Source organism: Triturus cristatus, chromosome 1_1, assembly GCF_964204655.1.
Source record: "Triturus cristatus chromosome 1_1, aTriCri1.1, whole genome shotgun sequence".
Classification (NCBI taxonomy): domain Eukaryota; kingdom Metazoa; phylum Chordata; class Amphibia; order Caudata; family Salamandridae; genus Triturus; species Triturus cristatus.
The window spans coordinates 1,200,985,837-1,201,011,339 of record NC_140579.1 but is presented as its reverse complement, the minus strand read 5'-3'; the positions used below and the strand labels follow the sequence as shown (position 1 = coordinate 1,201,011,339).

At 46.2% G+C, this 25,503-nt stretch overlaps 1 protein-coding gene across 3 annotated transcripts in view; it reads right to left on the bottom strand.

Annotated features, from left to right (window-relative positions):
* The window catches only part of LOC146871825 (ATP-dependent chromatin remodeler CHD8-like), a 3,469,548-nt gene that overhangs the window by 336,239 nt on the left and 3,107,806 nt on the right, over positions 1 to 25,503 (bottom strand). For all 3 annotated transcript variants that reach the window (XM_085651762.1, XM_085651758.1, XM_085651757.1), the window contains one exon: positions 16,519 to 16,664. In XM_085651762.1, the coding sequence (XP_085507888.1) occupies positions 16,519 to 16,664 (146 nt within the window). The remainder of the gene's footprint in view (positions 1 to 16,518; positions 16,665 to 25,503) is intronic.

Genomic DNA, 25,503 nt, shown 5'->3' with positions numbered 1-25,503 from the left:
TACTGCAAACATATACTTGTAGTTGAAGTTCGGGGTGCCCTTTGGAACTTAAGGTGCTAGGGGGCCAAGGTCCAAAGAACCACCAGCAGTTCAGGTTTACCTGCCCTGGTGTGTCCAGGTGCAGGGGTGCTGGACTCGGAAGGTAGCCTCAAGTACTGCACGGTTTAGTCCAAAGTACCTGTAATAAATAGGCTGCAAGTGGGGACTTGGGGACAAGCCCAGCGGACCCCAAAGGGGGGGCTCAGATCGTGTCTCTGAAGCAAGGGGTTGCAGTCGCTTTTTGTGAAACCGGGCTGTGGGGTGACCTGGAAAAGGAGAGGGGGGGGGGGGGAGAAAACAAGACAGCGGGGCCACTCTGGATATGGGCCTCGTCAGTCTTGAATTCCTTTGTTGGCTGGTCGGCTTTTGCGGTGGTGGTGAAAGGGCTGGACATTCAACAAGCCTTGGTTGCTGCAAATGCTCCATTACCCAGGGTATAGGTGCAGGAGGGTCCTTTAGGGTCTAGTGTCTCGAAACTTGCTGGAGAGACGAGGCTGACCTCTTGTAACCACAGTGAAATGTTCCTAGAGAGATGCTCCCTCAGTGGGCCAGATGGCCATCAAAACGAAATACCTGATAAAGCGTGGTCGGCTCCTCCACCCCAAGAGAGATGCTAAGTGGTTGTTGAAGAGCTAGATAGTCCTCTAAGGGTTTGGGGAGGATGTTTTGCTTCTGGACGAGTCAGTCCTGCAATTGGCAAGGTTACCAGCAGCCAGGCAGGGTTTGACACGAATATCAGAGCAGGTCCTCTGTTCTTGAGGTGTCAGCTCTTTGTCCTTTTTCTGTTCCCAGGTAGATGAATCTGAAGCTGTGGTGTTGGGGGAACCTACACAATTACTTTTGTATAACTGATGTAACAATGACTTGCTATACAACATATCCTGCAATGTAACATGATATTTATGTTTTGACAAATGCAATCAAATCTTTAAAATAAAAATAAATTCCTGCGAAGAGTGAGCATAATCTTGACCCAGAGTCCCTAGTTTCACCAAAACCAAGATGGTGATACCCTTTTTGACTGCCTACTTCACGTGGCCCACCTTAGAGGTGTGCCTAGCTTCTAAGCGTGTCACGCCTTATGACTATAAAATTTCTCGCCTGCTCTGGTGCCAAATGGGCATCAGAGCAGTGGGTGGCATTCCCAAGGTCTGGGGGGGAAGGCGTGGTTGCATTTCAAAGGCGGTAGAGGCTTTGAAGCCTCTGGCCTTGCGATGCTATTCGGCTAGCCATGCTGCTTGAGGTGTGATCTTCTTCTGCCGGACATGAATTGAGAGCCTGAGCTTGGCTCCCCTGGCTTGGGAGAGATTGATCAGGCCTCCTCTTTGACCATGAGCAGCACCTGAGCAGTTGAATCCCACAGTGCATGGGAATAACGTCCCAAAAGGCATGCTGTGTACAAGGAAATTATGGTACCCTGGGGTAGGGTGGTGGCAGCGGACAATCACCCTGGTCACAGGAGCCCCTACGCAGTGTTTGGACAAACTCCAAGCAGGATGTCCATGAGAACTTCATTAAATGGGAGAAGCTGTACTGAGAGAGTCACTCCAGGCTGAAGCACCTCTGTCAAAACTCTTGCTTGACTGCAACTGAAGGTAGGCTAAGGTCCAGGACCTCAGCCCCCTTCTCACCACCATAGCAAAAAGGCTCCCTTCTCCATAGCCCCTATAGGAGGAGAGACCATGCTAGTATCTGGAGAGGAGTTCAGTCAATTCCTCACACAAGTCCAAGTTAGGGTCTAAGGGCCAGTATTCTTTAGGGACCAGCAACCCGTCCTAATACTACCTGAGCCGCAGCCCAGAAGTATAGGACTCTGGCTCTCGCCTGGAAGGCATTGCTCCAGTCAGCACTGGAGGTGAAGTTGGACAATAGCACTCCAGCTCCGTGTCGGAGTCGGGGGTGAGAATGGGGACGAGAATGAGGACAGCGCTGGCAGTGCCTAGAGTATTGGCATCTGGATCAACACCAGGGAAGGTCGAGGTAGTACGAATGTTGCCAGTTTGGATCCATCCGAGAATCCAAAGGGCCCGAATGGAGCTGGGGATGGATCTGCCGGCGGACAGCCAGTGGGGGCCCATCCCGCACCCACGGGACTTTAAGGCGTGCCAGCGGGAACGGCTAGCCCAAATAGGAGATGCACGCCTCAGAAAACTCACACAGATGGGCGGGGGGTTGCTCTGGCTCTGAAAAACTCTGGGACGTGTAGAGCCAGCCAAGATGCAGGCTCAACCGCAGAGCCGGGCCTCAAATGACGACCCTCCCTCGTCTCATCGGATGACTTCGACGAAGGGGGTGAAGTCAAAGACTTCTACGACTCATTACTTTTTTCCCCCTCTAGCAGGACTTACCCGAAGATGAGACTGAATGCGACGAGGATCTTGGGCTCTGCGACCGATCCTGGGACCTTTTGTCTCAACCTGGATCGAGAGTGTTGGATTATCGGTCGGCGAGCGGCAAGGAGCATGAGGGTGGATGGCTCTGCAGTCAGCGCAGGTCCTCATGTCATGATTGCGCCAGTGGCGGCTGGTGACATTTGAAGGCGGTGATGCGTAACATTGTCGTACTTCACTGCGGCGAGCGAGCGAGCGAGCTCGAACAACCTACTGGGAGTTTGGGGTGGTTCTCAGCCCCAAAAAATTTGAAAAAAGAGTGGACAAATGGTGCATTTTTAAGCAAATTTGAGGAAGCAGGAAGGTTAATAAAGCAATTTGTGCTGGGCCTAATAAACATAGATCGGTCACTGCATCTCCCCTCACTTCACACAGCTTTGCTCTTGTACCTTCACCCAGCTCCACAGAGACCCATGCTCACTCACAGGTGTAAACACACTTCTCTACTGGGATTGCCAAGTAGACAGACAAATACACAACTAACAAGCAGACACATCTCAGTCTTGAAACTGTAAAGCAGAGACACCCAAACGGATCTTATAATAGGAATGATAATGCAGACAAATAGTCAGACACTCAGCCTCCTCCACCCTTCCATCTCAAATGTTCAAGCTTGTACCTCTGAAACACCACGCTGCATTCTAAAAGCCGGGAAGTAGTTAGGGGGATGAGGCATTAAAATATGTTTAAATAAATACAACCATTACTTTTCCATCAACATATTGCACGTTTTATAAAATGGTGTACTGTTAAACAGTCAATACAGGTACAACCCCTGAAAGTCTGCCTGTTTCCTGCCCATTCTCTGCTACAGGGTTATACCAAATCACTCCACAAACACTGGCAAATATGAAACATTATGCGATTGTATCAGGATCACACCTTGCATCAATGGGGAACTGAGATGGTGTTGATGTGCAACTTGTTAGCATCGCAAATAGCAAATGTACGACGACACAGGTGCACAAAATAAAAATCCTCTCAAGGAACAAAGTCAGTGATTTTATAAGGGTAAGTACTGGAATGCTAAACCAGTTTAAAATTACGTTCCTGTCAAGGAACCACAGCAGTGCCAGATAAAAGTGATAAAAATAGGTGTTGTTAAACTGGTTTACTGAACAATCAATCACTACAGAATGGAATCCGAATGCGTAGAGCTCAAGTATGAGCACAGCAAAAAAACCTTGTCAATAACAAATTAGCAAATATTTCACAGACCCTTGATCAAAACATTTTATGAAGTGTTGCTTTTAAGTTAAAGAATCACGACTGCTGTTGCGTGGCGTCCGGTTCGATCTCCATCACGGAATCCGGTGAAGCGATGGCTCTTCTAGGCCTACCCCGCCAAGCTGTTAATGAAACTCTACTCACGCGCAAATTGAAGCTTAAAAGGGATTATCAATAAAGAGTCAAATGAATAGCCAGACGGCCAGAGGGAGCCCCAGTAAACAGATTTCAGAGCATGCTACCTAGGCAAAGGAAAGGCACAATTTAAGGCTGTAGATTTCCATCTTTTGCCTCCTTCTCTACGGTAACCTGAAGCAATTCAACCTCTCACTTAGGTCTGGTAAAGTGCCAGATGCACACTGTGACCTCACACACTAATTATGTCATCTTTTCAACATGTGAAACGGTCATTAGTAGGGAGGGGGGTTGTGTAAGTGCACCAGTTAGATGAGCGATCGCTGCTATCTTCGAAAACAAACTGTCGGAGTTCGGCCTAACTTTACTCCAGTCAAGGGAGGGGCTCCCTGCCCGACAGTCTGTGGAATCAGTCCGGGAGGGGGCACTGGGTACAAGGGCAGGCAGCAGGTGGCAACTGAGAATGACTGGAGATGTATTCATCGACGAGCACGGGGGCTATGTGGTGACGTCATGAACCATCTTTCAAAGAGAGCATGCTGGGTGCTGGCATCTCCGAAGGGTGTGAAGAGGGCAGGAGAGAGGGCAACAACAGCTGTGGGGTTCCAGCTAGAGCACAACGGCGCAGCCACGCCCAGCCTGCCCTGCCCGCCCGACTCCGACTTCCATGTCTGCGCTGCCACTTCCTGCCTCCCCTCTGCTGTCTCTCCCGGCTTCCCTTATCTGTCACCCCACTCTCCTCTCACTCGTTGGCTCACCCTCTGCCACCCCAGCCCCCCATTACTCGCTGTATCCGGCTGCATGCTCTTGTTTTCTACTTCCTTACAGCTGTCACTCACTGCCCCCATGCACACTGCAGACTGGCACCTTCCTTATTTCTGTCTTGAGACTTGCTGGCCTCAAACGCGTGTCATTCCATGTCCCTTCTCCTTGATGTCACTTCCTTCATCCCACGTATGTTTTTCATCCCTTGTCCCTCACTCCGGTCAGTCCACCAACTCTCTCCTATCACTCAATGATTCACTAACTGTCACTCCTACCCTCTCTTATTCTCCATCTCTTTGCCTCCTTCTTCTAGCTCCTTCAGCTTTCACTCCCTTTGCCCCTTCTCACACTACTGACCGCCGCTCACTGCCACGCTGTGTCTCGTCACTAGCTGTTGCTCGAATCTCACTCCCTGTCCTACACTGCATGCCCCTTCTCCTGACTTTCACTTCCTGTACCCCGCACCTGACAATTCCTAGCTACTACCTTCAGTATGTCACTATCTGCCTCCAGGAGCTGCCTGGCACTCAACTTCACTGACTCCTGTCTGTCACATGATCCGAACCCTGTACCCTGACCCGCTTATGCTTCTCACTTGACCACCCCACCTCCCATCCTTACTGTCACTCATTGGCTTCTAGCGCCTCCCTCCCCAAACGACACGGGGTCATTTACGATGTTTATGAAAGCAGGGGGTACCCTGCTGTGATCATGCCTTGTCCATACCAGTTGCCACTGGCCTCTCACAGAGATTCTCTCACAGAGATGCGGTGGAAAGGATTATCTGGAGAGAGAAAGTAGTTTCAAACATGGAACTTTTCGCCAGCCAGAGGTACGAGAGAGGTCCTATCTGGCGCGCGCACACAAACCATCCGCGGCATCAGCCCAATGCTGGTAACACAGGCTGCGTGCTTCTAAGAATTTTCCAAAAGTATGCGCGCTAAACTAACTAGAATGAACGAGCAGCTAGCGCCTCGAAGCTGCAGCGCACAGGGTGCGATCAGGAAGCCCGGAGAGTCGAAGACTACATGCATAGAACGAGTCGCAGCTCGGTCTCCAGCAGCGCCAGGATTGGCGTGGGCAGGGTCAGACCCTGCCCATTAGGAGACCGGGGGCTGCGGATGAAGCAACCCTCGCTCTCCTAAGGGGAAGACTTAGTGCGCATGTTCGGGCTATTCGTAAAAACGATCAGCCCAAAACATGCGCACTTTTGCGCTGTCACTCAACACAGAGTGCTGCCGCAGCCCCACCCCTTCAGCGTCTGTTCTACTTCCGACGCTAATTCCAATTAGGAGTCCTGATTGCTGCAATTAGCGTCAGAAGTAGAACGATTTCGAAATGGGCCGTGGCATTAGTGGGGCAACGCCCCCAATGGACGCACCGCCACTGGATTGCGCTAGAGGCACTACAGGCGAACAATGTGGGGGTCTGTCACCGACATCTAACGGTGACAGGCGCCAAAGGGCTTGAAGCCAGCTTTCCTAGTTGACATCTGTAGGAAGCTGGCTCTGTATATATACTATACAAAAGAGAGGTATAGTGTGCACAGAGTCCAGTGGAACCCCAAAGGTAGACAGAGGTAAAAGTGGCTAGCACCTTACTCTCTATTTGTGGTAGTGTGGGCGAGCAGTAAGGCTTTATCAGAGGGTAGTGTTAAGCATTTGTTGTACACACTCAATCAGCAAATGATTGTCACACACACAAAGACTGAACTCAGACCAATTGGTTTTGTATAAAAAAAATACTCTTTTAGTGATTTTATTTTCCTAGAACCAAGCAAACCTGGCACAGAAATGAAAAATACTTTGCAGTAATAATAAAGTTTTCAATTGCAGTTGTTTATATACTTTGGTTTGGTTACAGTTTGAATTACTGGTAATGCAATACTGTGGAATACTGTACATATTCTTTGTACTGACTTTTTACTAGCAGGTCGTGTAAATTACTTTTCTTACAGTGTAATATACCTGGATACTACACTGGGACATTGCCTGTAAACAGGTAAGTAAAAGTGTTTTAGTTATTCGGTATCAGTTTTAAAGATTTTCATAGGTTTTCCAACTCCACACTTTTCACAGAAAAACAGTCAATGGTATCCTATGGAGTAAAATAGGGTTATCTGTTTTGAGGTATTTGGTAGTGGGATTTCGTATTCTGGGGTAGACTCTGGGGTCCCCTAGGATCAAGGATGCACTCTTGTTACACCCTCAGCGGCCCTAGGGTGGCAGAGTGCTGAGGCCCAATGTTATCCAATGGGGGATAGGGGGCCTGCGGTAGGTGGCTGCTTACGAGCAGGCCACAAGGTTGTGGCAGCAAAGCTCCTGGACCTAAGCTCAGGGCAAATGTGGGTTTAGGCCAGCACAAAAGATGCACCCTCAGCAGCACTGGGGCGGCCGGGTGCAGACTGCTGTTTTGGCATCAGGCGCCCTGTAGCTTTCAAAGGGGAGTCTCCGGTTTGCAAATACACTGCAGGCTCAGGGACAAAGGTCTTCTGGGTGCGACCACCACTTGGAGAGGTAAGTTGGGATACTTGGGGTTGGTTAGGCACCATCGGTTGGGCCACCCAAGGATGTGGAGTGTCATGTGCAGGGGTGCCTTTTAGTGTCGGGTCTTCTTACCAGCTCCTGGTCGCAGTTAGAGGGAACTTCTGGTTGGAGGCTGCAGGCGTCGGCTGGAGGCTTGAGGCAGGTCAGGGGTCACCGGATCTCGGGTTAGGATCACAGGGGAGACCTTCTTGTGGTGTTTGGCCACTCGAACTTGGGCCCTGAGCGTCGGGTGCAGAGTGGTGGAGACTCGCGGACTTTGCCGGACCTAAAGCCTGTGGATGAACAAATCCAGTGTTCACGGGAGACAGAGTCTTTTCTTTTGAAGGCAGGGCAGGTCCTCAGGGTTCTTGAGGCGGCTGGCTGCAGGACACACCGGAGGTTCGCTGCTGCAGGTTCAAGGTGGGGACAGGCCAGTAGAGCTGGGGCCAAGTCAGTCGGCGTCCTCCTCTTAGCTTCGGCACGGCTGTTCGGGCCTTCTTCTTTTCTCTTATGGTTTTATTGTTTGAGGAAGCAAGGTTCAAGGGTGCCCCTAAATACTAGATTTAGGGGCGTTACAGGTAGGTAAAAGGTTGGGACCAATGAGTCCGTTCCCTGGGGTGGGTACAACCACTATTATGCCACCCTCTAGTGGGAGGGGGGGATAATCCTTTCCCTGGTTGGCTGGGTCCCCCCATCTGCAAGATGGCGGGACTGAGAGCTGTGCTTCACCTCGCCTCCCCCACATGAGGGGTGGGGTTGGCAAAGGTGGGTACACCTCTCTTCCTCACTTGTTTTTCCTGCTGGTTCACCCGCCCAAAGTGGGGGTCAGAACCGGTGGGGGCCAGTTCCTGAAAGCAGCAACAGTCCTGGGGAAGCTCACAAAGGCAGCAAGCCTTTGAAGCTTCACCTTCGTGGACCCTGCCCATCCTAGGGGAGGAGGCTTGGCACTTACAATGTCTAAGCAGCCATTCAGTCTGGACACAAGTGGTAGGTCGTTTTTCAGGGGGCATCTCTAAGATGCCCTGTGTGTGCAATTTTCATTAAATCCCACACTGGCATCACTGTGGGTTTAATGTGCTGAAAAGTTTGATACCAAACTTCTCAGTTTTCATTGCAGCCATTATGGTGCTGTGGAGTTCGTGATGACAAACTCCCGACACCATATACCCTTAATGGCAGCATTGCACTTACAATGTCTAAGAATTGACTTAGAAACTGTAGGGATACAGGGCTCACGCACCTGTACCCTCACCACTAGTATAGTGCACCTAGCTAGAGGGGTGACTGATCTATGCCAGGGCAGTGGGTTGTAGGCATGGCACACAGGGATGTGTGCCATGTCGACTCTTCACTTTGCTCTGCACCAAAACACGCAGACTGCAAAGGCAGTGTGTGAGTGTCAGGGTACAGGGCCTCTAAGGGTGGCACAATAAGTGCAGCAGCCCTTAGAGGCCTTCTCTGGTCACAGGGCCCTGGGTACTTGCTGTACCATTTACCAGGGACTGACTTGTGGCCATTGAGTGCAATTTTAATTCAATGCAGTTTTAGGGAAAGAACATAGGCCCTGGGCACCTGATTGGCAGGAGCCCAGGGCACACTCAGTCAAAGAACATCGGCAGTTCAGCAAAAAGTGGGGGCATACCATGCAAAAAGACGGCACTTTCTCACAACGTCCTGCTACACTAAGAGAAGATCTCAAACATAGACAGACAAAAAGTCAAAAAATGTCAGTCAAAAAATTAGGGGTAGCTCTCTACAGAATTGTGCTAACTGGCACAGAAAGAAAAGAACGGACATCAGCGCGCTGGGGTGGTGCCTATATAGGCACTACGCATGTCACTTCCGGCCTGAACGACGTCGAAAAAGCCACGTGGAACTGAGCAACACCACCTACTGGTGCACTGGGGTACTACTCGCGAAAACATTCCTGATCCTGTCTGACGCCTGGGGATAATTCTAAAGTAAGAAGTCTCTACCAGATACTTGTATGCAACGATATGCATTGACTCTTTATGGTTGGGAGCTGTGTTCTCTATTACGACTGGCATGCTGTAGTGCCATCTGGAGGAGATGGTTTGGCTTCATGCAGTGATCCTCAGGCGTGTCGACACTGTAGTCCTCCAATGGGTCATCTCTCTTCTGGCCACTCTGGGGGAGGCAGTGGTGAGATAAGCATTCGTGGTGTTGTGGTTTGTGAGCCCCTGGGGAAGGTGGCAGTGGAACAGGTGAAGCAGGCAGCGCCTTCTTTGGTGTGGTAAGCCTAAATGGAGGAGTTGTTAGTTGGTCCCTGCACTTCTTTGGAACTGGGTGCTGAGGCACATCAGATTAGAATTCATCCTTGAAATAAAGCTTACTAATCTTTATTATGGGAAGGAGAGTTAAAACCAGTTTATTTATGTATTCTTTCAATATAGGATCATTTGTATAAATACATCAATAAATAAAAACATATAAACAATTAATTTTATGAATATAAGCACATGATCATTAACTTACAACCAGTTTTGTCTGTGAAGGCTTCTCTGAAATGTTGCCCATTTCAGGGTGAATAAGTTTTTTTTTGTTTGGTGTAGAGCTCTTCCGCCAACCACTTGAGGATGGGGGCCTTGGAGGATTCAACGGTGGGTGCAGAGACATTTTTTGGGTTCAGTTTTTGCTCGAACCTGGACTGCAGTATTTTCGGCTTCGAAAACGAAGATTTGGTGCACTTCGGATAAGGAAGCATTAACGTGGGCTGCAGGTGGTGTCTCTGAAACCTTAGCTCAGCACCTACAGGGGCCCAAGGGTGGCGAGGGGCAGGAGGTTTTCTTTTTAGAGGTTTTGGGGCTTGACACCCGACTCCCTCAGGTGCGGTGCTCTTCCCCACCTTAAGTGTCTGAGGGTGTCCGTTTCCCCCGTGCGTCGGGTCAGTACTCATGGGCAATAGGATCCCGCCAATGTCGACTCTGAAGGGTGTTCCTGTTGCTCATTGGAGGCTTGTGAATATAAGATTTTTGCCGGGGCTCGGTGTGCTTTCAGTGAGTGGTACGAAGAAAGGCCTGACAACTCCTTAGGGGATTATTCTCCCTGAAGTGATCTGGAGTATTCAACAACAACTAACGATGCTTTATGGAATGTGCTCTGCGTCTTTACCTTTAGTACCCAAGCGTTTTCTTTCATCTGAAGGCAAGGCAGACGTTGCATGTGGACATTCTGATGCACAGGAGAGACCGAGGTTACAGACTTCATGCTGTTTAGGCCACAGATATTTCGCATTACAATGCTGGGACAAACTAAAAGCAGTCTGCTCCATCTGTTGACATTTTCTGACGCAGACTCCTCAGTAACCAATTAGAGACTAGATCAAGTGACGTATATGGAGCTGAACACGTGGATTTCAGCAAAAGCAATTATTGGCTTCTGGAACAAGGGCCTGAAGTAGAAATGCACAACGCGGAGGTGTCACCTACCTCATGACTGGACCCAACACTAGATGGCGATCTATGCACAGCATGTGATCTACAGTTCACATGCATCGAACATCCAATTTCAGTAACCATTCCTACTTAAAGTGGAGATATAACATGCACTGCCAAAGCCAACAGATGTCTAACTTTGCCAATGCAGACCTACTCGCTTTGCCAATGCTGTTCAGCATGGACAAACAAAGCCTATTGTTAATGCTAAACAGCTACTGAGGTACTGTCAAGAATTCCTGTCATGCGAGGGGAGGAAAACGGTAACCAGCGAAAACGGACTACATCTCCCAGGATGCTTAGCGGTTGAGAGGTTATGTAAACAGGAGAGCTGTTACATAACTCAAGGAAAACACGCCCTTATGTAAACAGGAGAGCTGTTACATAACTCAAGGAAAACACGCCCTTATGTAAACAGGAGAGCTGTTACATAACTCAAGGAAAACACGCCCTTATGTAAACAGGAGAGCTGTTACATAACTCAAGGAAAACACGCCCTATAAAGGGAGGAACCGGGAGGTACAACGCTGTCGGATATTGTGTTTACACCGACGTACCTGCTTAGTGAAGAGCAGTGTTCCGGAGTGGTGCTCCAGTAAGGCAAGAACGGAGGTAGGTCGAGTCGTTACTCCCTGGGCTGTGTCTTGCCCCATCGTCACCTGTGAAGGACCCGGAAGCTCTACCGGATAACCATTGAGCTTCGCTTTTTGACTCGGCTGAGTCAAAGCGCAGTGGCGCTTTTGCTGGTTGGAGTCGTAACTCCCAGCCCGACCAGAGATACAGGGACTGCCAGCTGTAACGCACACCAGGAGGTGTTTGCCGCGTTACAGACTCGGAAGTCCACGGGATCGATCGAGCGGCTGCTCTCGGTTCAGTCTTCTTTGCTTGTGATTGGGGTATCGGTGACGTATCACCAGGAGGTGACTCCGCGTCCCGGTGCAGTCTGAGGAAGAGGTTGAGCGGCTGCTCCCTTCAGGTAGAGACCCCGGCTGGGTGTTTCCCTGACTCCTCGATTCTCCCCAACACTCTTCGTGCCCCTCACAGCCTACCGATTGGCATTGTCGGCCATTTCATTTCTGCCCTCTGTTGGCATACGCCGGGATCGGCGTATATGCAGAGGACGGTTAGGACCATCCGTGCTGTGGGCTGGTAACGTACTTAGCCTGGAGGATTCCAGTGACTATAACCTTTGTTTATTCCTTGTATTATTTTTGCCTTCATTAAAATAACTAAACCTTCACAAGTGGTTGCGTTCTCATTATCGTGTCTGTTAAACGATCCTGAGACGTTCAGGGCGTTACAGGTACACATTCATCACCATGCAAATGCATGCATTTGTCTTAAAGCAGCTGCCATTTTTAGGTCTCGTCTGAGACAGCGCTTTAGCGCTGCTCTGGCGAGACTTATAGTAAGCGAGTTTTGGCAGTGCAAACAGTGGCTCTTCAGGCCTCCAAATACAGTGCATGTGCGTCGGCCGGGCGCGCGCACCATTTGGAGGCCTGAAAGCACTCGTTTGCTTTCACTTTCGCGGGCCGCGATTACTTTCACACAGGCACATACCCTACCACGGTCATCGAGTTGGTATTAGGTTACCAACTAGCAGAACACGGTTGGTACATAGAAAATGCATTATACCGGTGCGTACATCTGGCCTCTATTATTTCCCAAAAGACCTTAATTTTGGCTGACGCCCTGGTTGTCATCACGTGCCTCCACAGCAGCCTCCCATCGCACCTTATCCTACAGCTATCAGCGGGTGCCTACATCAATCCCCCGCGGACCGCAGAACTCAGCACGTGGTCTAGGCAGCTGCAGTTACTTGTTGTTTAGTGGTGACTTTTGTACCCTTAAAAACCCTAGTATACTGCTGTCATTGATTTGCATCCCACAGATGCTGCAGACGGATAGCTTCCTATCTTTCTAGGTTGGCTTGTTTATGCTTCATTAGCCTGGTCTGGTTTCCTTTTTCAAGTGTCGGGAATCTCACAGAAAGTCACACTTCAGCAGACTTTCAGGCGGCCTTTTTTCACAATACATACGTTTATTCATTACATTATATTAACCCAGTTACTAAAGCAACGTGCAAGTTATTTTACAAAACATTTGTAGCCTATTTTTACAAATTGATTTTGATTTTATTTAACGCTACTAATTTTGGTTGTGTGTAGCTGCAAACATGCGGCTACAGTTGTTCTGTTAGACACGTATCTATCGCCGCATTCCTAGTTCTTCACTTGCAACAAAGCAGCTTCATACTCTGTATTTTTTTTTTATATAATGTGTGTAACAAAGAACATATGCACTAAACTTTAATAGTGATTTACCAACTGCTTAATTTGTGATGTAACATATGCTGTGTTTCCAATCAGGAAGCAGCTTTATATTGTGCATTTCAGTAACATACAGCACATAAATCCAAAACTGGGAACGGATTTTTTGGGGGGACGAGCTTTTAATGTCTAATTCTCTCAATAATTGTTAATTGATAACTAACGCTTACGTTTTTTGCGTGTGATTTATTTCGCACAAAACCAGTCCATTTGAGCGCGCTACTTACTTTTTATACGTACCCTTATTGTACATTTTGGTGCCGCGGCTCTCATTTGGCGGCTGCTTTCTATAACACTTTTTAGGTGTTACCATGCTTCAGAAACAAAATTGAACCTGTATTATTGGGGCGGGCATGTTCTTTAAAGGCAAAAATTGTGAAATTCAGCATTTGCGGTTCACTAAATTTTAAAGTCAACTTCTCTCTTAATGTATGTGTACCCAGCCAGCTGCAGTTCCTTGATGTTTTTGGCTTAGCTACTACCGCTTTTACAGTGCTGGTTACAGCTGCTTTCATACAGCTTTATTTGTAACGGGATAGGTGCCGGAGCTGTTATTAGGCGGAATTTTTTAATAATTTTGTTTGTGTTAGCCTGCCTACGGAACAGCACAGAAACCGTACAATTCTGGAAGGCATGTTGTTTAAAGAACCTGTATTATTGGGGCGGGCATGTTCTTTAAAGGCAAAAATTGTGAAATTCAGCATTTGCGGTTCACTAAATTTTAAAGTCAACTTCTCTCTTAATGTATGTGTACCCAGCCAGCTGCAGTTCCTTGATGTTTTTGGCTTAGCTACTACCGCTTTTACAGTGCTGGTTACAGCTGCTTTCATACAGCTTTATTTGTAACGGGATAGGTGCCGGAGCTGTTATTAGGCGGAATTTTTTAATAATTTTGTTTGTGTTAGCCTGCCTACGGAACAGCACAGAAACCGTACAATTCTGGAAGGCATGTTGTTTAAAGGCAAAAAGCTGACACATTCAGCAATCGTCTTTGTTTTACTTTATTATGCAAATCCAGCCAGCTGCAGTTCCTTGTTGTTTGTGGCTTAGCTACATGCACGCTTTCACAGTGCTGGTCACAGACCCTTTCGAGAGCTTAATTTGTGACAATAGAGGTGCCGGGGCTCTTATTAGGCAGCAGCTTTAAAAAAAATTTTTTGGGTGTTAGCCTGCCTAAGAAACAGCACATAAACCGTGCAATTGGAGAGTGCATGTTCTTTGAAGGCAAACAGTGAGAAATTCAGCAGTTGCCTTTATGTTAATATTTAAGGAGACTTAACACAAAATGCACCTGTGCCCAGCCAGCTTCAGTTCCTTGTTGTTTGTTATCTTTGAGTGAATGTACATGAAAACCTCAGACATTACGTTTATATTAATTTTAACAACAACTTATCACAAAAAACATGTGTTTTCAGATTTTAAACAGTATATTTTTTTACTTTGTGTTATATGAGTTAGCTGTTCCATATGACAAAGGCAATGCCGGTGTTTTACATAGGCAGCAGGCCTCGACTTATTGGCTCGTTGTACAACTTACGATAAAATTCAAACCGTCCCTTTTTTCCACGAGCTTACACCACAAAATGGTGGTGCTTGGGGATGTGGGGAGACAAAACATGTACTTTTTTTCGCAATATGTAACTTTTATTTTCCCAGGTGTGCCTTTTCATCACAATTTCTGGCTTAAACGCGTCTCTTGTGTGGCCTTTGGAATCTGTGCAGCTTCAGCTGGTTACTTTCGCTTTCCAACGGCTTCATTTGAGATGAAAAAGGTGCCAGGGCTCTTATTAGGCGTTAGCTTTAGGTGACAGTTTTCGATAAAATGTTTTTTGTGTTAGCCTGCCTAAGAAAGAGAACAGAAACCATATTTTTTGTAAGGACATGTTGTTTAAAGGCAAAACGCAGCGCCAATCAGCACTTGCGTTTTTTAACTTTTACAAGCAACTTCCATTACAATGCAAGTCTACCTAGACAGCTGCAGTTCCTTGTTTTTGGTGGCTTAGCTTCAGCCGCTTGCACAGTGCTGCTTTTCAAGCTTTTAGGCCTGCACGTTAAACTTTATATGATGTTTTTTTCATTGTCTACATTTTTTGTTATATTGTGCGCACTTTTCTCACCTCGTCAGTTTTTTTTACTTTTGTGTTTTATACACTGTACGCGTATCTCCCTTCTGTGCGCGCAATGTATATGCATTGTACAACACATTTGTATACATTGTCTTCTCATTCTCCTTCCATCTGCTTCACGCTAATCTTGTCAACCTCCTTCCTATACCTCACGGTACTATTTACATTATCCTTCCTTATGTCTCACGCTGCTCTTTTCATTCTCATTCTCCTTCCTACTACCTTACGCTACTCTTATCCTTCTCCTTTATTATACCTTATACTACTGTTCTCAATCTACTTCCTTCTGCATCACACTGCTCTTCTCATTCTCCTTCCTTCTGCCTCATGCTGCTCTTCTCATTCTCCTTCCTTCTCACTCACACACCTTTTCTACTCACACTGCTGTTCCCACTCTCATTCCTTATGCACCATGCACCTTTTACTACCCTCCTTCCTTTTAAGTCATACTGCTCTTCGTATACTCATTCTCCTTCCTTATATTACATACTCCTCTACAGCTAACAATTACAATACAATACACATCATTCCTCTACACACCAGCTAATACATCGATCACATAGATGTAAAATACATTACCATTTACAATACTAAAAACTCAAACTTAACCAAATGCGAGACCTATTGCATTTCCAGTGCTTGTTGTTTTTTTATTATTTACAATTCGGAGATGGATGGCACCGATCTTGGAGCAGTAAACCAATAAATAAATAAAATACGCACAAATGTTTTTGCAGAATGTCGTTACCTGGTTGGAAATTACAGCTGCCTCTCCTTTCCAGAAAGTAAAGAAAAAAAACCTCAAGTTAAAAAAATGTTGAAGGGCCAACACAGAGAGGTGGGGGAAGGATATTAAAAAAAAATCCATTAAGTTGGGAGGACATAAAGAGATGGGGAGGTGGTAGAGCCACGTAGAGGAATGGGGGTATGGATGAGGGGGTTTGGGGGGCAAAGGGGTTCAAAAGAGAAGCAGCACTCCAACAGAGTGCTAAAAACAACAACAAAAAAGTAATTCGCTGTATATTAGTAATCGTATCAAAACCCTGATAAAGAAGCCATGTTCCAGGGGTAGGACAACCACAAGATATTTAATAAGAAAGAAATGAGATTAACAAGAAACATAACTAATGATAAGTAAGGATCTGATCCAAAGTCCACTGCAAGTATTTCTACTGCCCATTTCTACTTTCGATGACAAACTGCTGTAGGTGTGTGTAGGCAAGATCTAAAGGGCTTAAAGAGTAGGTGTTTCTTTAAGCTAATTTTTAAAAACATTAATTTTTTCAAGACTCAATGTTCATGCTTATTTGAAAATTCTTTACCTACTATTGTTCAGAGATTCTACACACAGGCAGAGATGGTAATATTTTTATGAATATTAATGAACATGCCCTGTTAGAGAACACCAGGCTTTCCTTTACTTGGATGCCATCTTAAAAGCATGGACTAGTCAGTCTCAAGACAAAAGGATTTAGCAATGCAAAACAAGATGCTTCTTGTGTCCTCTCCTCCACCCCCAGAATTACCTTAGGCCACTCAGAGATACGGTGCCTTTCCTGTAGCAAGTCAGGGGCAGATCTCTCACTAATAGCACTGGGAAATCCATCCTGGCACGTGCTCAAAGGCAGGAGGCTTTCATCGTCGTACAGACTGGCGCGTGGCACATCAATATCTGCAGCAAGGAAAGAAGGAGAATACAACAAGAGAAAGGAAAACTGGTCAGAAAACTTTAAACCAAGGTTTTCGGAAATAAAGACTTAAAAAAGCATGAACAAGGAATCCCCATGGCGGGATGGTGTGTGTGTATGTAAATGAAACCTACTTATGATTTTAGCCTTACATCATGCATTATCTTCATTAAATTTATGAAGAAATCTACATAAATGTAACATTCTGAAAGCATTTCTTATTCAATATATTAAAGTTTATTAAAAATGAATGTATGTTTATCATTTAAGGAAAATGCTACTTACCCAGTTTGCATCTGTTCTTAGCATGTAGAGCTGTAGAGTCACATGCTGTGCATAGCCCGCCATCTAGTGTTGGGTCCGGATGTTTACACTATGTTTTTGTTCGAAGAAGTCTTTTCCAGTCACGTGGTAGGTGACTCCTCCTTTCGGTGACAGTGCGCATGGACATCGACTTCATTGTTGGATTGTTTTCCCACAGAGGGTGATAATGGAGTTAGTAAGAGTAGTAAGAGATGTCCCTGTATATATGTATCTAAGTAAGATATAACTGCAACAGGTATAGGTACTCGGGGAGGCAGGTGGGCGCATGTGACTCTACAGCTCTACATGCCAAGAACAGATGCATACTGGGTAAGTAGCATTTTCCGTTCAAGGCATGCGAGCTGTAGATCACATGCTGTGCATAGACTATAAAGCAGTTATCTCCCAAAGAGGTGGCTAACCTGTAGTTGTTGCAGTTGTCTGAAACAGTGTACATAAAACTGCTTGACCTACACAAGCTTGCTGTCTTGCTAACACATCTACACAATAGTGTTTTGTGAATGTGTCAGGTGCAGACCATGTTGCAGCTTTGCAGATATCATCTACGGGTATGTTTCCTAAGAATGCCATAGAAGCCCCTAGTTAGCGTGTAGAATGCGCTCTAGGGAGAATTGTTAGTGTTCGTTTCGCATAGCATATTTTAATGCACTTGACTACCCACCTTGCAATGCCTGATTTTGATATAGGATTGCCTTTATGTGGTGGAGCAAAAGCGACAAATAGTTGTTTTGTGTTGCGGAAAGGTTTAGTCCTTTCTATATAGTAAAGAATTGCTCTTTTCACATCTAAAATGTGTAAAGCACGTTCTGCCACAGAATCTGGTTGAGGGAAGAACACAGGCAACTCAACAGATTGGTTGATATGAATGGCAGAAATGACCTTTGGTAGAAATTTAGGGTTGGTTTGAAGAACCACTTTGTTTTGGTGCCTTTGTAAGAATAGTTCTTCTATGGTTAGTGTCTGGAGCTCACCCACTCTCCTCAGAGATGATAGCTATGAGGAAAGCTACCTTTCAAGTGAGAAATTGTATTTCACATCCACCAATGGTTTGATAATACACTTAATCTTAGAATCGATCATGCTAGCTATTTTTATGGTTAGCTCATCCTCATTCTCTTAGTTATCGTGTGTCCCATTTGTCTCTTTCTTATCCAGGCTTTTAGATACGGTGGTTACCTTTTTCCTACCTGGACGAGACCCACTACTTTTGCACTGCGTTTTTCTACATGCTTTAACTGCTCTGGTCATAGGAGGGGGAACTGGAGAAACTGGAGACGGGGATTTCACTACTTCAACATCTGAGGCTACATCTGTTTCGAGATTAGTTTGCAGGTTGGTGACAAAAGGCACACTTTGTTCAGAGGTGTCACTAACTAAAACCTCCACGTCAGCAACGACACTGCTATTAACCTGTAATGAGGAATCTAGCGAAGGTTCTGATAGGGATCTCGTCGTAGAGGGAATGGAAGAGCAGCTCAACCATAGTGAGGCCCTCCTATCATTATTGATTTTACTTACAACCTGCACCAGATAATTGTCCATGGTATTAGGCACAGAGGAGGCCTTTAGTTTAGACATATCTCAAAAACAATTATGACAATACCACACTATTACTCTATACTGAATGTCCCAATCCGTGAGTATGAATTGATGTTTCGACAGTTCAGATTGTCCACCGATATTTTGCAATGTTACGATGCTATGTAGACTAAACAAATAACACTCGAGGGTCAACAGTACCTTAATGTCCGTGCCATAATCGGTGACGGGTCCTTGTAGAAAATATAAGGGGGGTGGCCCGTCCCGTCCTCACACGACCTCGGACGGCCTCAGACGGCCCGCCCTTTGTCCGGGCTTCGTCCAGCACGTCCCGCGCGCGTTCCGCGCAGCGGGTAGATTCAGATTCAGATTGTTATTGAGGCGTCAACCAATAGGCGGGTGGGCGGGTGGGAAGCCAGCTGGTGTAGCGCACGGACTCCTGAGAAACGGAGTCCAGTGCAGAGGCCCTTCACCCGACAGCAGCAGCTCTGGCCGAAACAAAGTGGACACAGCCCCTCCTGGGACACTGGCAGCTGGGAGCACAAGTAAGCAAAGAACAGCGATGCGGGACCCGCGCCAGCGGGTTCCGCGAGGTCTTTCATGCAGGCGAATGTAATTAGTGACAGATGGGCGGGCGGAAAGCCAGCTGGTGTAGCGCACGGACTCCTGAGAAAAGGAGTCCAGTGCAGAGGCCCTTCACCCGACAGCAGCAGCTCTGGCCGAAACAAAGTGGACACAGCCCCTCCTGGGACAACGGCAGCTGGGAGCACAAGTAAGCAAACAACGGCGATGCGGGACCCGCGCCAGCGGGTTCCGCGAGGTCTTTTATGCAGGCGAATGTAATTAGTGACAGATGGGCGGGCGGGAAGCCAGCTGGTGTAGCGCACGGACTCCTGGTGGCTAAAATTGAACTGCTTACGGCAGAGGTATCAAGACTGTGCGCTCTTATAAATAAGACCGTGGAGGAGGTGGATAGCTCTTCAACCCCGGTGCTAAGTAGATCTGCACCAAACGTGGTGCTCCCTAGGTGTGGGGTAGGGGCTGAAGAAAAAGTGACAGTGAATCCTCCCCCTATTCAATCTATAGTAGATAGGGACGTACAGAATGTTGCCAATGAAGGTCCCCTATTAAGACCTACTACACTAGACCAAGCCAGAGACCCATTCCAATGTATTATCGAGGCTTCCCCTCTTGTATTGGTTCTTGCTAACGTACCCACTCTGTTACCTGGTAAAGCGGAATCTACATCCTCTTTGATTAGTAAATCGCTGCACTGGTTGTCAAATAATATGAAGATGTCTCCTTGGGGTAAACAACAATTAGCAGGGGAAATTATTATGGCAAGAAGAGTAGGATGGTTAGGGAACAATCCCCAAAAATTTGTGGGAGACTACATAGTTCTTAATTTTTCAAATCTAGGCGTTCTCCCCAATGTCCTGACCAACATATTTCCCCCACAACGAAGGTGCACCACTATAATTCCACTAACGCTAGAATATTTCTATCGTAAGGGAGGCAGCGAAGCGAATCCAATGAGATCAAGATTAAGGCGGATTTCCGTCTCTAATAATTGGGGCAGGAGTGACCTAAACAGTAACTGGAGTATTAGCTTGGAAAACAGGTTCGGGGTCTTGTCTGATCTGAACGAATGTGATTGACTTGATAGGGATGATAGATTAGAGAATAAGAATAAAGATAAGTTTGATAGCCCGTGTGCTCCCATGGTGCAGAGATTAATTTGATCAAACGTCGATCCTATCCCCCGACCTGAAATGAGGGGAGCATCTAACCTTACAGAGAGACAGTTTGAGACAACTGACCCAGGCATACTGATATGCTCCAGTCCTCCAGAATGTGACAGTCCAGGATCTAAGGTACTACTAACAGAGCCACCTGGTAGCTCATGTATTAACGCTGTGCATGAGAATGGGACGGAGGGGGAGGCCCAAAGCTTATTAACAGTACAAGACCCTTCCTGTTTTTTTAGCAGCCGAGGCAGGGTTGACCCTTCTTTCTTGGAACCTTGCTGGAATTGGTAACAAGCTAGGGTCTCCTGAATGGTGTAGCTTTGTTGACTAGTTTGACATTATCCTATTTCAGGAATCCTGGTCATTGGTCCCGGTATACCGCTTGGGGTTCCTTAATTTTCAAATACCCGCCACTAAAAAAACCAAAGGTCGACCATCAGGGGGTTTGATAATTTGGATCCGTCAATCATTAAGCTGCAAAATCAAGCAACAGAGCTCTCCATTAAATGACATTCTGTCAGTGAATATCACATGGTCAACCGGCCAAGGAATGGCAATCTTCAACATTTATGCTAGAGGGATGGCCGGGGGACATTTATCTGAGGTAATCACTGTTCTTGATCAACAGCTTGCAGCACTCCCAACTCAGTTGTCTATTATTGTGGGAGGCGATGTTAATACGACATTTGAGCCACTTGGACCTGAGGACCAATTTCTTGCTGCTGAGGAGGACAGTAAATGGGGCGTCCCTCAGTTGGATCTTCCCGCAGTCAAAAGATGGTCAGCAGTAGCTATCCAACTTAAAGCTCTATGTTTAGAGAGAGGGCTTAGAGCAGCAAACGGGCGCACGTCGTCTGACCGCCTGGGAGTAAGAACATTTGACAATGGCAGGTCTTCTAGCCGTATAGATTATTTCCTGGTGGATATTCGAGAATGGCATAGGCTGATTGATATGATTATAATATCCAGGGTGGAAAGTGATCATAACCCTCTTTGCATGGAATTCAAAGCTCCTAATGGGTTCAGAGAACCTAAATCGGGGGGGGGGGGGGGGAGAAAACTACTCTGGACATTGTAGCATCGACTAACATGCGCCACGTTAAATGGGGCAGATTTATTGAGAACCCAGAGAAACTGGAGGTTCTTAAAAAAGTGGTGATTGATGAAGTGGCTAATTTAAACATTCAATCTGCGAATCAAAATTTTCCCCAAGCCATGCTTGAGGCTCATATTCTTTTCTTTATCAAACTTCAAGGGTTCTTTATGAAGACCATAAAGATAGAAAAGACAGACACGGCCAATAAAATAAAAACATCTGAGGCGGGATGGCACAATAAAGCTTGTAAAGAAGCGCGCCAGAATCTTGGTGCTGAACTTAGATCTAGAAACATTGAAGGTGTGAGAAAAGCTAGAAAGATATACAGGCACACACAGAAAGTGGCCAAGAAACAGTGGGATGAGGAACAGTGGCGTGATCTGAAACTTGCTTGTAAAGCTAAAGATCAAAAGCAATTTTGGGCTATAGTCAAGTGGGATAGAGGAGGGACTGCCCAATCGCCCCAAAATAATGTTCCTAAACATCAGTGGGTTGATTTTTTTAGACCCCAATATGCTTCCAACCCAACTGAAGGAGAGTGTTCACTTCCCCCCACCATTTTTTATCAAAAACAGATAATTTCGATCAAAGACGTCAATTTAGCACTAGATTGCGTGACTGGGGGCAGAGCCCCAGGAATGGATGGGATCCCAGCCGATCTGTTTTTAAGTGATAGATCATCTTGGTGCCAGTATTTTCAATGGTTAGCTAATTCTGTGGCTATGGGTGCACCTATTCCCAGCTCATGGAAAGGTGCGGAAATAATTCCAGTTTTTAAAAAGGGTGACAAATCACTACCTAGCAACTATAGACCTATCAGTCTTATAGACTCAGCCCAAAAACGTATAGGTCGATTAGTGCAAAATAAACTGCAATCATGGGTAGAAGAAAATGATATTTTATCCCCGTACCAAGCTGGCTTTCGACCCTGCACCAGCTCTGTTGACCAGGTCTTTTATTTCTTATCACTGTATTGGAGGAACGTGACCTTGTCCAATGGGACCCTCTACACGGTCTTTATAGACCTGAAATCAGCCTTTGATTTAGTTCCCCGCTCTAAACTTTGGAGGGTTCTCGCTGAAGTAGGGATTGCGCCGGAACTGTTAACGCTACTTGTCCGCCTGCATGAGGACAACTACGCAAGAATCAGGTGGGGGGCTCAGGGTGAGGTGACCGACCCATTTCCTGTTGAGCGTGGTGTCCGACAGGGGTGTGTCTTGGCACCTATGTTGTTTTCTCTATACATTAACGGCATTGTAGATCACCTTAGCTGCTCCCCTACGGATGCCCCGGTACTAGCAGGGGCTCGCGTGCCAGTCCTCATGTTTGCGGACGATACGCTGATAGTTTCGCGGACACCGAGTGGGCTCCAGAAGGCATTAAACGCTATTTGGAGTTTTTTGTCAAACGCGTGGACTTGAGATAAACACCTCCAAAACCAAGTTCATGTCCCTGAATCAGCGGAAAACATTCAGAGGTACTATTAATTTTAATGGTACCCCATTGGAACAGGTTGAGGCATATACGTACCTAGGAATATCTCTCCAGCGCAACATGAGCTGGAAAAGTCATATTGATATGGCTACTTTAAAATTTCACCAGCTGGCGGGTGCAATTGTCTCTAAACATAAATCCTCCTTAACTAAGCCCATTACTCCTGCCTTAGAAATTTATAATATGAAAGTCATAAGTGCTTCTTTGTACGGCTCGGAACTGTGGGGTTTTGCTAACTTGAAACAACTGGGACTGGCAGAAAACAAGTTCTTACGTTGCTTAGCTGGGGTCCCACAAAGTACCCCAACCGTACCGCTCGCATATGACCTGGGCAGGAACAAAATAGAGGATCTAGCACGGTTATGTCCGCTTCTTTATTGGCGACGGATTATGACAACTCCCGAACTAGCCCATTATGCCATTGCCCTGAAGGACATCATCAGGGCTGATCGCTTTCATTCTATTCAATGGCTTAAGGAAATCAGGGGCTTGTTAACAAAACTGGAATTAGATTACCTATGGGATGATCCAAATGGCTCAAGTATTCCATCTAAGTCAACCCTTAAAAAAATGTACTGGGATATGACCTTGTTGCCTGTGTCTAGACCTGGCCAAAACGCTAAGTTAACGGGTCGTTTTCTTGATATCAAATCAATACCATTTTGTGAGGCTTACTGGGACATTATAGAAAGGGTCCCTGATAGAAAACTGTACTTTCAGTTCAGAATTGGGACCCTTCCTGTAAAAGCATTCACCCATAAATGGTCTTCGACTCAGGACAACAAGTGTCACCGTTGTAAAGATCTGACCGAGGACATTGGCCATCTGCTGTTTGCTTGTCCCCTGTACACTAACCCACGCCGCAGGTGGCTAAAAACAGTGTGTATAAATTTGGGGACACGCAGGTACAAGGAGGCCTTAAGAATACTCGAATCAGATTGCACACCCTGTATGGCAATTGCTGTCGCAAAATTTTTAGGGTGGGCTTGGATCATACGTTCCCGCACCTTAAAGTCTTCAGAAGTTGGCCAATGATCTTTTGACATCAAAGGATGTATGATTAACTTTTAAAATTAAGTTTTTTTTCTGAATTGTTTTTATCTATTGTTGTTGATATCCTTTTTTAATTCTTGTAATCGACAGCATCATGATTTAATGAGCTTTTTAAAAAAATATATAATGAATTTTATCTTGTAGTATTTATAGTATATGTTAGGATGTTTACTTGCTTTTATGACATGCTGTCAAATAAAGCTTTGAAATCGTAATCGTATTTCACATCTATGCAATGGCTCAAAGGGTGGACCCATTAGCCTGGTGAGGTCAATGTTGAGATTCCACACTGGAGCAGGTGGAAGTGTTGGAGGAATGATTCTTTTAAGGCCCTCCATAAATGCTTTAATGACAGGCACTCTAAAAAGAGACAGATGTGGCCTATTCTGTAGATATGCAGCTATTGCAGCAAGATATAAGTGTATGCTAAATTGGAACACTGCAGATGTAGAAAATAGCAAATAATGTTTTGAACTGAAGTGTCCAGTGGATCTATTCGATTTTTATTGCAGTATATCACAAATCGCTTCCACTTTGCTACATAGCATGCTTTTGTGGTAGGACGTCTAGCTTCTTTGATAAAGTTCATGCAGTCTGGCGGAAGAATATGGTAGCCAAACTCTAAGATTTCAGGTGCAAGATCGCAAGGTTGAGATGACTGGGATCTCGATGTCTGATCTCTCTTTGGCTCTGAGTGAGAAGATTGGGAGTGAGGTGTAGTTTTTGGTGAGGAACTACTGAGAGCTCCAAAAAGGCTGTGAACCAGGGTTGTCAGGCCCATGTGGGAGCAACTAGGATTAATGTCAGGGACGCCTGTCTGAGCTTCCGAACCACAAATGGAATGAGTGGGAGAGGCGGAAAAGCGTAGGCAAATATCCCTGACCAATTCATCCATACTGCATTGCCCTTGGACAATGGGTGTGAATGTCTGGATGCGAAGCTTGGGCATTTTGCATTTAGGTTTGTGGCGAACAGATCTATGTCCGGAAAATCCCACATTTGGAAGAATGGGAGGAGAACTTGAGGGTGGAGTTCACATTCGTGGATCTGTTGTCTTTGACGACTGAGCAGATCTGCAATCTGATTGTTTACTCCTGGAAGGTGTTCTGCAAGGAGAAATATTTTGTGACATATGGCCATCTCCGGATGGTCTGTGCTAGTTGTGACAGCTGGAGAGAGTTCATCCCCACCTGTTTTTGTATGTAGTACATTGCTGTCATTTTGTCTGTATGGATCAGGACAGCTTTGCCAACCAGATGAACTTTAAACGCTTCGGGTGGTATAAAAATCGCTAGCATCTCTAGATTATTTATGTGAAGCTGCTTTTGCTGCAGGCTCCACATGCCCTGAATTGTAGGAGTCTGGAGATGAGCTCCCCAACCAGTGAGCGATGCGTCTACTGTTAGCGTTATCTGTGGAACCAGGTCAATGAAGGGCCGCCCTTTTGAAAGGTTTTGTGTGTTCCACCACTGCAGAGAGTGATGTGTGCAGCCGTCCACCAACACTAGATCTGATAGCGGACTTTGAGGCTGGTTCCACTGACATGCTAAGCACACCTGAAGGGGACAC